The sequence below is a fragment of the Fundulus heteroclitus genome, chromosome 21 (genome assembly GCF_011125445.2).
Source record: "Fundulus heteroclitus isolate FHET01 chromosome 21, MU-UCD_Fhet_4.1, whole genome shotgun sequence".
In the NCBI taxonomy this organism is placed as follows: Eukaryota; Metazoa; Chordata; class Actinopteri; order Cyprinodontiformes; family Fundulidae; genus Fundulus; species Fundulus heteroclitus.
The window spans coordinates 4,980,297-4,993,157 of NC_046381.1; the positions used below are offsets into that span (position 1 = coordinate 4,980,297).

Consider the following 12,861-nt stretch of genomic DNA (forward strand, 5'->3'; position numbering starts at 1 on the left):
TTTGTGTAGGTCTAACACGTAACACCTTAATAAGGTCCAATGAAGTTTGTGGTTGTAACATAATAAAGGTTCAAGGGATCAGTTCACGTGTTAAACCATCAGGTAAAATATTCAGCATCTCCAGACCCTGAATTGAGTCAACACACTTAAACCAGGCTAAGTGTGTACACATTAACCTGTCTCAGTGGGGGGGCATCTCTCTCTGGTTCAATGCTTCACTGCAGCCAAACAACAGATTATATTTACATCTCAAGGAGAATCTTTTACTAGCTTTGTGTTTTCCCAAACTGCCAAACGCCAAATGTCCTGTTCCCTCAGTTGGCTGGAAGTTTATCCTAGCTCATATCTTCTTACTGTTTTGGTGATAAATGCTTCAATACAAAGTCATTAGCATTAAAATCGAATAAACCTGAAGCGTCTTTAACCAAACTACACTGAAACCGTGAATCGGTTCCCAGAGGGAACCATGAATCCATTCATGATGAGAGGATAGTGCTGCAGTTCTTTGATGGGAGTCTGATACCTTATAGTCTGATGTTTCCTTCAAGTCATATAGCCACAATATGCCTGATGATGTTTTAGAGGTCATTTTTGCGGATAAATATAGCCCCAGCACCGGGAGCGATGTCCAGATATAAACAGAGGTCGCGCCATCTAGCGACAGTATTGCAGAACTATCATATTGCTGGTTTGCTTAATTAATAAATAGCTTGTAAATAATGCCAGACCGAGCCTGAACCCCTGCAATGATCGAAGACCAACCCTTATTAATTAAACAAAACGATCTACGGCAACATTAGGAGCCTCATATCAGTACTTTTACTTACGTCAATCAACTCAGCGGTAACATCTGCTTCAGTGAACACCAGCATTCATACTGTATTCCCAGAGACATTCCAGTCTTTCCTCTTGGAATCATATTTTTTCACTGGATCTTTGACCATTTTGCATTGTTTCACTGGGGGATGCTAATAGCTGTTAGCCGCTTCCTTGTTTTATCCCCTGCCGTTATTAAAAATAAACACAAGAGGCTTTATTTACTAACAAATTAAGCAGAAACAAAGGGTAAAATGGCAAAATAATAACCAATACGAAAGCTGAATGTGATAATCTTTCAGAAAAACTTTGTATACAAAGTCAGAGTGAGCTAATGACATATAAATGGGAAAGAAAAGTCAATGAACATGGCTATACACCTTTAATATATGTGCCAACGGTGTAATACATTGTTTTGCCATTGGTACTCTCTCACCCTCTAAAACCCATTCAATTAATGTCACTTCTATAACAATAAAATTTAGCACCAAGGCATGCGGACTGCTTCAAACGGATAAGACGCCATCCGTACAACAAGTCCAGTTGTTGAATTTCCTCTGCAGTCAATATTCTCCAGTCAACTGTTAGTGGAGGCGGCCGGGTATGACAGGAACTCAGCCATGAAGTGACAGACCATGTAAAAATCACAGAGCAGGGTCAGCGGATGCTTAGACAAGTCCGAAGGGGTCGGCGACTTTCTGCACTACAGCGTTCATGTGGCCTTCAGATTAGCTCAACAATATGAGCCTGAGAGCTTCACTGAATGGGTTTTAATGGGTCAACCAGCTGCATCCATGCCACCACTGCACTCTAGAGTAGTGGAGACGTTCTCTAGAGAGACAAATCACTCGTCTCTGACTGGCAGAGTAAGGGATGAGTCCCAGCTGCCAGTAGGGCTGGGTGATAAATCGATTTAATCGATTAATTGGAATTTACAATTCTTTAAGATTTCATTTTTGGAAAATCTGGATTTTATTTTGCCAATACACTCATTGGGTTTCCATGAAGAGAACAGCATGTGATGCTGGATATATGTTTAGGCAAATATATTGTCAAAATATTGTTAAGTGGAAACTTTTTTTTTACCATAATACGAGGTACTTCATTTACTTATTTACTTTTTTTTTTAACTTAGTTTGAAGTTCACAAGTGCAGTGAAGCCTGTTCTTAGCTCAATGTGTAATACAACGAGCAGCAAATGTTTTGTTATATTTTCATTGTTTATAATGGCACGGCTGTCATCTTGTTTTACAAGCATGTTTCACAGCTTGTTTTTAGTTGCACTTTGAATTCAGGTCAACTCCCTGCAAAAATGCTTGACATAAATGCAAGGTTTTAAAATAATTTCTTTAATTTCTTTTTATGAAACAAAAAGGAGGAAAAAAAATGATTAATCGGATTTGGTATGATAATTTTTTAATCCATATCGCCCAGCCCTAGTTGCCAGCTGCCAGATAACAACACTTGCCTGACTACAACATGTTGAGGGTAAAGTTTGGAGCAGTGAGGACAACGTTGTGAGGTTGTTTTTCAGTATTTGAGCTCGAACATTCTGGACGATTTCATGCTCTGAACTTTGTGGAGATTGTCCCTTCCCTTTCCAACATGACGGTACACTAAAACATTTACCTCTCAAAGGACTTCTTATAATGTAATTACTGGTGGATAACATCTTTAAAGTTTTATGAGCTCACTATTTGCACATGACTGTAATATTCAGCCTGTTTGATGGCGTCTCGCTGCTGTATAAACGTCCATGTCGTGACTTTCCAAACTGGTGTAGCCCTAGAGCGAATACTTCTGCCAGTATAAGATAAGATCATCCTCTTATGAGAACAAGAACATCATAAAGAGATTTGCAGTTTAATCTGCCTGATAAAACACACTGTTGTTATTACTCTATACTCTCCACACAAAGTGTGCATATTTTAATGGAGCCACGTTTTATCAGCAGCTAAAACGTATGCAACAAATTCTTTATAAGTAAATTTGTGCAAATAATTTGCAAACCTCTCAAATCGCCACACTCACATCATCAGACTGTGTCAATGAATAGCAATCTAGTAAAAATGAGCACCATCCACCACCTCCCCAAACAGACTCCTGTCTGCACAGGTCCGATGATACAGACAGAAAAGGAGCTATGAGTTAAAGGGAAGGAGTTAGGACACTAGAAAGGACACAAAAAGGTTAGGAGAAATTAAAGAAGGAAGTGAGACAAAATGCAAGACAGGAAGAAAGGCAAAAAGAAGGAAATAGGAAGAGACGTATGAGAAGAAAGACGAAATTAGACAAGGAAATAAGAAGGAACCTCCGTACCTTTCCAGATTATTACAAACCCTGAAAAAATGTTGTTGTTTTTTTATCTGGACATACGCATTTTCACGAAAATTGGTGCAACAGAAAAAAGTCAAACTTTTAGAAGGAAACACAAAAACTAACTGGTTTGATGGTTAGCCTCCTTTTTTTTTTGCACCAAAACAAATCCCATAATTAATGTAAAGCACAAATCTCAGTTTCTACTGCAACCATATTCTGCCAACAACAGAAACACAGCCCCTCCCACGTTGCCCCACCTTGCTGGATGCGGTTTATCAGCAGAAGGATGTCAGCATACCAGTGACAGGTCCCCCCCACCACACACACACACACACACACACACACACACACACGAACGAACAGGACAGGCTCAGAGCCAGAACCTCCAAACAAAGAAATGGACTCACACACGGCGCTCTTCCTCCACCCAGACGGTCACCTCAGCCAACCCCTCAGAGACAGAGGGCAGGTGGGCCAATCAGAGTCCCTGGGGTCCCCCCCCTACTCTGATGCAGGCAATCCCACGTATAATTGGTTTTCTCATCTATGAATTATTAATCTGCATTGCTCTTTGAGGTTTGGGCCAGATAACTGGGGGTTTAACTCGCCCCCAGAGCCATGTTCTGTGTTTACAAGGGATAAAAAAAAAACAAGACTTTCATTTTTTAACTTAGCTTTGGCAGATTACTGAATTTTAGTCAAGTTAGTTAGTATTCAAATTAAAACGGGAACACCAACAATTTCAAATCTGCATTAAATCTGTATTTGATCACAGTTTTGACCGTAAACAGAACATTTCAATGAATTTCCGTTGATTGGAACGCAAGAAAACCAGATCAGGTGTCCTTGTTTAAACACACATCATATGTGACTGCTTGGAAGCAGATTTATTGTCCCACAGAACAAGTTTTTCAAAAAACCAGGTATGTCAAATAGATCTCAGCAAAATCTCTACGTGTTTTACGAACAAAATGGAAAATAACAGGAAAACAGAAAATGCTTTGTTAGTCACATTTTCTGAGCTAAAAACTGACAGTAACCAGCCAGTGAAGTCACAATTGTTGGAGTCTCCACAAGCATAAACCTCCGACATGACTGTTTATATCTCATTAAATAAGTCGTATTTTAAAGTAATCAGCAGCGGATGTTTGGATGCATAAAACTCTGAAAAATATCATGACTTTGTGTTACCCTGGACACTTTTCACAACAAAAAGCAAATCTGAGCTGCTTCTCTTTTTCCATGTACCTGCATGGCGGGCTAAATGCAACGTCATTCCCAAACCCAAATTCTAACATTCGCGGCAACTGGAGCGCAGGAATAACAGCTTGGCAAGCAAAACTGCTGAATGACTGACTACGATGCGTCATTCCATTAGGAAATGTCGTCATTAAGCCTCGCCATTCACAAACCTGCATCGGTACCCGCGTTCTCCAAAGTATGTGATCTCACACCCCGACCCCTAAACACAGACCCTACGATCAATCGGGACAATTTCTCCTTCATACGTTGTTGGCTGCAAGTAATGAAGAATTAATTGATTACAGTAGTGTTGGGGTACTGGGGACCGTTCCTGAGACCACATTTTCAAAGTCTTGGTCTTGTCGCTCGTTACTTGGACTGATTTCTGTCTCGGATGTGTTGGTGGTTTAATCAAGACCACAACTGGGGCGTCCTTTTTTACCGCAACTTAGTATGGAACTCTTGGCTGCATTTAAATGCAATTAAAAAAGTTTTTGGTTGCATTTAAAACTTGTGTGCCTAAATGCCGAGGATGAGAAGCTAACCCCCCCGCCAACAAAGCTTCAACAAAATGGGCCAACAATGTAACTTTATTTATTCGTTATCTTAATACAGTGAAGTCGTTGCTATAAGGATTACTCATAATCCCTTTTACATTTTTTAGATGTCATTTTTTAACACATTTTATAAGCTATAATATGAAGAACAGTATAAACTGTTTTAAGTCTAACACGTGAAGTACAACAGTGTTCACTGCCTGTAGACAAGCCACACTCTCTCCCTGGAAAGGCGGCACAGGTTACTTTAAGCTAGCCACGAACCTCATCATTATAAAATATAGATACCTAAAGTAGACCAGCTGGAAATATGACAAAAATAATACCAAGACACTAATCTCAAAGAAAACATACGGTTACATTAGGTTTTATGCTCTTTCAGGAGTGTATTGATATTACTTATCCACAGACATTCGTAGCAACGTTGTATGCAGGGAATCCATTGCCTTGAGTATTACCCAAAATTCCTTGCTAATCAAACTACTGACAGCAGGTACAGACTAAACAACAGATGGGCACACCCTACAATTTGAGCATCGCTGCCTTATTCTGAGTTTGCTATGGATTAGTTGGATGTACGTACTCTTTAGAGTTGTCTGCTTGACCTACTACTTTTTTACCCATTAGAGTTTGGGTTCACAGAAATGTCATGGCTACTGTAAACGGCTGTACGCATTTAAGCAAAGTTTCTCTGTTTAGCCTCTTTTCAGCTTTCAACCTCCATCCATTATGGTTTTGAAAATAATGGGAGATCTACATTCTTCAGAGAATTAACACAAGGCCGGCAATTACAATTGGTAAAGCTAACTGTGCTAATCACTGATAAAAGACCTTTTTGACTTGGCTTCACGTTAGTGTTGCATGATATCTGAGTAAATTATGTAATTTTTTTTAGTGATGCAATGAAGACATTAACTACGGTTTATGACCTCATCGGTCTGCAAGCTTTAGTATTGCAGCTACTAAAAATACACATAGGATGTGGGCATTAATTGCAGTTGGAGTCCATCCAACTGGCCAAAACCATTATTTATACAAAGTGTGAATGCATGACACCTATAATATGGTGTCTTACCGCACATGTCATCTGCAGTTCTGTGATATTACCTAAAATTATACTGAGATGAGAAGCAGATAGATAGATAGATAGATAGATAGATAGATAGATAGATAGATAGATAGATAGATAGATAGATAGATAGATAGATAGATAGATAGATAGATAGATAGATAGATAGATAGATAGATAGATAGATAGATAGATAGATAGATAGATAGATAGATAGATAGATAGATAGATAGATAGATAGATAGATAGATAGATAGATAGATAGATAGATAGATAGATAAACTAATCATGGAAAACTACAAATACCACTGGTAATTGCAGTTCATAGAGAACAGTTGGCTAACATTGGAATAAGGCAGACCAGAGTTTTACAACACAGATGGGAAATTGATGGAAGTATGGGAAATTAAAATGTAATTTGGTTTTCTTTAAATTCAGGATTCTCACCCTTACTAACTTACATAACTAGCTTTGCTAATACAATCATTCAAAGTCAATAGCAAAAAGGCCAGGGTTAGAAATGCCTTTGTCAGGCCAACTTATTATTAAAGCGGAGCCTCCCAGTTATTGGCGGTGATGCTGTTGGAATCGCAGCTTCTCGTTCTCGGTCTCACACCAGGTGTCAGTCTGTAAATATTTCATGAGGCCTCGATGCTGCGCTGCTGGCGCACAGAGGCTGTTTTCAGTGGCTCAGACAGACAGCGGCTTTCTGGAAACAGAGGCCCATCAGTTCTTCCTGGGACACAAACAATTTTCAGCGCGGCTAAAATTAAATTAGGGGAAGGGGGCGGCGGGGCATTGCTCAACGCGGCAAGACTTCTTTACTCCTCACATCAGACATTCCATGGCAAAATTAAAAAGTGGAGAGAAGGGAGTAAAAATGCATGAAACAATGAGCCATCTGTGCAAGAGACCAGGGGGGAAAAAAAAGGAAAGAGGCATGTCAGAGATATGACACGCTTGTAAGGCTGCCAGGCGGACTTCTGTCCACGCAGACTCAAACTGCTCAGACCAGATAACACGATAAAGAGCACTTTATGACAGACAAAAGCCCATATCAGTGCGCCTAAATGCTAATACTCTTACATCATTCTCTGAACACTGAACGGCTTTGATTCTTACACATCCAGCATCTATCAGCTGTCCTAAAAATAAGCAGGTAGAAGGATGGACCATTGCTCCAGGGTCTGCTCTGGTAGCAGGAATGACAACACTTGATGTTTTATTTCGATGTTTGACACGCCGATTCTAAATTTAGATGACACCAAGAGCTCAGAAATTTGTTGCCCATTTCCAAAAGTACCAACACAGTCCATTGCAAACAGAAGTTTAAAGCACAAACAAATCAAGCCGAGCACCTTTATTGCCTTTAATATCCGCTGAACCCGTTCACAGACAGGACATAGCACAAATATTCATCCATCCGTTGTCTATACCCTCTTATCCTTATCCAACCTGTTTAGGGTGTTCCCCACGTCATTAAGCAGGACGTGGGGAACACCCTAAACAGGTTGCCAGTCCATCACAAGGGCAACACAGAGACACACACAACACACAACCATGCACACACTCATAGCTAAGGGCAATTAAGAGAAACCGATTAACCCAACAGTCATGTTTTTGGACTGTGGGATGAAGCAACTGCACATGCGCAAGACCGTCTTACCACTTCTTAAGGGGGGATCGCGTGAAAAAAATCTCCCAAATCCACTCTGGTCTTATTTATTTCTACTGAGGCCTTCCTCTTCTTCTCATGAACATGAACACGATTTGCTTCTTGGGACTCTCAGCCATGTTCAAATTATTATACACTGAGAGCCAGTGTTGTAGTCAAGTCACTATGCCTCGAGTCCGAGTCCAGGTTCGAGTCTCCAGTGTTCAAGTCCGAGTCATTAAAAAAAATCAGAGTCGAGTCTGAGTCAAGTCCTTATTGATCAAGTCGAGTCCAAGTTCCGCACTAAAGTAAGCATAGCCTACATGTTTTTAAACTAAAAAAAAAACAATCCACACTCCACCACATTGCACTAATAATTTAGATATTAAAATCATACACCAAATAATATTCTAATGACATATTAAAATTATAGCCTAATGATACAAAAAAAAGTCGAGTCTTTTTCTCAATTTCCGAGTCAGAATGATCTGAATGTAGGAGTCCGAGTCCAAGTTCGAGTCATCAGTGCTCAAGTCCAAGTCAAGTCACGAGTCTCTAAATTTAGCTAATGACTCGGACTCGAGTTCGAGTCTCGGACTCGAGTACTACAACACTGCTGAGAGCAGCAATGAAAGCTAACACCGAAGCTAACTGCTAAGCTAACCGGGTACACAAACACTAGAAGTGCACATACGCAGCCAGCAAGAGGAAAATAACAACACGTACCGCATTGTTGTTACGTTAGCGTGTCGGAATGACTGGCATGTGAAACAACCAATAGATAAGGCGATACCCCTGGAACTCAAGGCACAGGACAAGACATGACATGAAAGCATCTGATTGGTTCTTTTCATTCAGACCAAACGACAGGATTGGTCAGAGTTTTTACCGACCTGCAGCTCCAACGGAGATCTAACATTTTAATCAGCTTTTTCTGAATATATAATGTATCGACTACTGTCAGGATGGAGGGACCATTTCACTCAGCATAACTAAAAGTGTTTCTGAACAGGATTAGCAACTATAGCTTTAAGAGCAGAGAGGCTAAAATGTTAATTAAGCAGAACAAGGTCTTGGCATCTTCACATAATATAACGGGCTGTTATTGAAAACTTCTGCTTTACCTGCTGCTGCTGCACACTGCCAGTCAGCTGGTATCCAGAGAGCTTCTACAGCTTGACTGTATGGAAATATTTCTGGTCGCAAAAAAGTTGTTTTACATGACAATAATATATCTAGGCATTGTATTATTGTTGGTTTAATGTAGTAGTTGAAATATTTGGAGTTTTATGTTAACAGTGATATGGTGTTTTTCTGTGAAAAGCCTATCGTACGGTGAGAATCTCATATTGGGCCAATACCAGAACTTGGCAGAGTTTTAACAGGGAACTCGTTGCTAATGCTGTTCTTAAAATGTCCGCTCCCATTTTCTTCACTGGTTTCCATGTTTAACTAATGATGTTGACCCTTTCTTCCGAGTTTGGTAGCTCAGTGCTTAACTTTTCCCAGTGAGTGGCGAAGCTCAAACAAGTTGGACTGGACAAAAAGACTTGATTAAGCTGACCTTTAAAGAATTGGGCGTTAAACCATGTGAAGTGGTGGATGCACAGGGAGCACCCAGAGGTCAGCATGCTGAACAATCCAGAGTCTCCTGTTCCACACTTCTGAATGAATGCTGGCTATTAATAGCCAACATGTCAGGGATGCCTTTGCTGGAGAACTCCTCAGAGCAATCCAGCCTCTCAAAAAGGAGGACAGGACATCATCAACACTTATTTCTTCCACCAAATTTGTTATTTTTCTCCATACAGTTTCAAACTTTGGTAACGCCACGTCTTACTCCTGTAGGGAGTCTAGCAAACAGGCGGCAGACTCACAATAGCTCGAGTTCCTCTGTATCGACTATGACTTTCGCCTGCAGTTTCAGTCAGATAAAGCTTACAGACTGCTTGTTCTCCGGAGCCATAACGGATCTGGTTTTGACCAATGCGACCCAAACATTATTTTACCAACAACGTGGGCTGTAGAGGAGCTTAGACTGGAACATGAATTAAAATGAATAAAAAAACACCTTTAGTTTCAGGTCTTCCAAGAGAGGACCACCAGGACCATCTATTGGTGTGTAACGGTACACAAAAATCACCTTTGAATATAACTTAATCAAGAGAAACAAACCGAAGGATGGAAGGATGGTGCAGCACTGTCGCCCTGCAGAAAGAAGGTCTTGGGTTTGAGTCCAGGCCAGGGCCTTTTTGCATTATATTTCCATATTCTTACCATGCTTGCATGAGTTCTCTCCAAGCACTGCTTCTTCCTCTCAGTCCAAGAACATGACAAGCAGGTTCATTGGTCACTTCAAAGTGCTTTTAGGGCCATTGCCCTATGACGCTGGACATTCTGAATCTTGACACTCTCAAGATTCAGAATGGATGCATGGGTGAAACAAAACATCAGGGCAATGGTAAAGCAAAAAAAAAGAGAATCTTTTTTCATTTTCATACATGCCAACACTACCCTTGCCTGCCAGATGAATTCTCGCTATACTTGCGCGTTCACAAACACACCAGACTCCATCTTGTATCTCTCCGGCTTCGACCGTTTGCGTACGAACCAAAAACGGTCTGGGCTAATCGCGTTGCAGTATTACGGTTTGAGGCGGGACATGTAGCTGTGACGAAAGAAAGAGCGGCTGAGCCCACAGCCGAACAAACATGGCGGTGCAGGAGGACGGATGCGTAGCTGCTGCTGTCATATCTGTTTGGTAAGAATCCACGATTCCTTCTTTGAAAGAACAGCAAGAAGTGACTTGACTGGTGTAACTTGTTAACCTGACTCCGCCAGATGGATTTGCTCCGCATATCCATCTGGAAACCTTCTGTTGAAGTAATTTTGGGAAGGGGCGAAAATACTGGTTAGCTGATTGGCCTATGTTGGTGATAGAGCAACGAAGCATACGACGTACTAACAGAGCGACGACGAAAACAACCACAAGCTCTTGCCGAAACCAGTCGGGAGAAGAGCAAAAACAACTTTTCCTCTGAGAAAAGCCTCCAGAGCAGTGTTTTGCTCTTCTTTCAGTGAAGAAATACTCTGTAATTCCGATAAAACTTGCTCGATAGCCACGCTAACGCTAGTTTCATCGGCTGAAGCCGCCATGTTCTTTAGACTGAACTGTCGATCTTCCCGTTGCGTCACACCTCAACCCGCCTCAAAGCCAACGCTGATTGGACGTTCATTTGGTGAACGGCTCCAAATTTTCTTTAACGGAGAGTAGCCAGACTGATCTGCGAGTGAAACGTTGAAAGCTCGCGAGATCAGGATGGTCTCACGAGGCTAGTAACTTGTTGTGGTTTCTCATGATGCCTGCCGCTTGCATTTTCATCTGATACCGTGATTGGTTAAAACCAGCCTTTGGTAGGTGGGCACTAGGTGTTACTTCACCCAATAAGCTCGGAGAGTTCTGCTGAACGTCCGTCCTTTCCCCAAACAGATTTGTTGCGAACAGTCCCAGATTGATAATGTGCAGAATGGAGAGCGCTACACATCATCGATCTGGCTGGCCAGGTTACGTAGACATTGAAAGGCCCTTAAATCTGATCCTAGTACTAAATACCGAGGAATCCTTCTCGATATTTGCATGTCACTATTTATGTGCCCAGTGCTGAGATTTTGTCTGTTTTCTGCATCATACAGATGTTCATCTTAGTGCCGCAGGCTCTTATGAAAGACGGGGAACGGTGACCCAAATCTACAGATTGAAGCAAAATTTGCAACCTTGCAGCTGAATGCTGACGACTGGTTAAACGATCCCATACCCAGAGGGTTAAGAGATAACTGATAGATCCTTAAAAGATCACCTAAAAAAGCAAATATCATTATGAAACTGACCTGATTGCTCCAGGCGCAGTACAGATCACAGATCAGGTTCCAGTTGTTACTAATCATGCAGTCCAGAACATTACGATGGGACATTAGCGCTGAAAAAAAAACACAAGCTGCTCGTACAGCTGCCCCTCAGCCGTCCGTGCTGAACCCCGCTGCTTCCAGAGGCTCCCTGCAGGCAGCGATGCTCCTCCAAAGGGCAAGGAGCGAGGAGACGGAGACATCAGCCGAGTATCCACCTCCGCTCCCATCTGTGAGCCCAACGGGTTCCCCGTCAGCTGTGGCCGCCAGCCCGGCCACGCTTCATTAGCTGTGCGTTAATGATTCAGCCTGCTTGTGTCGGAGGTAATCCTCTGGGTTTGAAACCTTTTTAAATAAAAAAAAAAAAAAAAATGGGAGAAGCAGGACGGAGTTGCCAGCAGCCGAGAGCAAAAACATCAACCTGGGTGTCGATATGCAAGAGAGGCGCTTTCACATTCAGGACGCAAACTCCAGAAGGGTGAGGGCGAATGAGAGGAGGCACGAAAGAGAGGAGAGCAAGTTGCACTTTTTCTCTGTCCCCTCCATGCTGGTGCCTCCCTGTGCTCGTCTCTGCAGTGGTGCCAGGCAGTGGCACAGTGAGATTGGGAGCGCCAAAAGATCCTTCCAGAAGACCATCAATCAGGGCAGGATGCAGGACTCCTGAGGGCAAAGCTTTGAGTTCGTCAAATCAAAGCTGTCCTGAGAAAAGCTGCAGAGGAGGGACTGTGCTACCTCCGACTCTCATTCTGACTGCTGCTGCACTTTCATCGGCAATGCAGGATGCCTTTTTATGCATTATCTGCAGAGGAAGAAAAAAAAAAATACAGCCTGCTGCTGCAGCCCCCACTGTCGCAGAGCAAAGACTCTCGTCTAAATTGCTATTTAAAGACATCAACATCCAAGATAAATCCAAGTTTTTAAAGACTTTTGGCTTGTAGAGGGGTAAACTTCGGTCTTTTCAAAGAGATACTCATCAGACGCATGGATAATCGTTTTGGCAGCAATCTGCTCAGCCAAATTTTAAAGCCACACTTTGCACCCACCAGCCTTTCATTCACAAACCATTAATAAGGAAGAAATGCAGAAATGCTGGAAAAAGAACTAACCCAGAACGTTCATAATTAGAAAGCACCACCATCATTTTGACTGAAATTAAGTATGTTATTAATGGATCATGATGCATCAAACATAATTTAAGATCTGACAAAGACAACCGGAGCAAGAACAAAAAAAGCAGTTCTCAAATGAGGATTTTAATTTTGACTGGAAAAAACATCCAAACTAATCAGGTCCCATGAGCT

At 41.7% G+C, this 12,861-nt stretch overlaps 1 protein-coding gene across 2 annotated transcripts in view; it reads right to left on the bottom strand.

Moving 5' to 3' along the window:
* Positions 1–12,861, bottom strand: part of LOC105935735 (rho GTPase-activating protein 21) — a 133,474-nt gene that overhangs the window by 102,922 nt on the left and 17,691 nt on the right. The window contains exon 1 of one of the 2 annotated variants that reach the window (XM_036125445.1): positions 11,546–11,883. The exons of the other annotated variant lie outside the window; for it this stretch is intronic. Coding sequence (XP_035981338.1) covers positions 11,546–11,629 — 84 coding nt within the window. The 5' untranslated portion in view covers positions 11,630–11,883. Of the gene's footprint in view, positions 1–11,545; positions 11,884–12,861 lie in introns of those variants that run through there. 2 annotated transcript variants of the gene reach the window in all.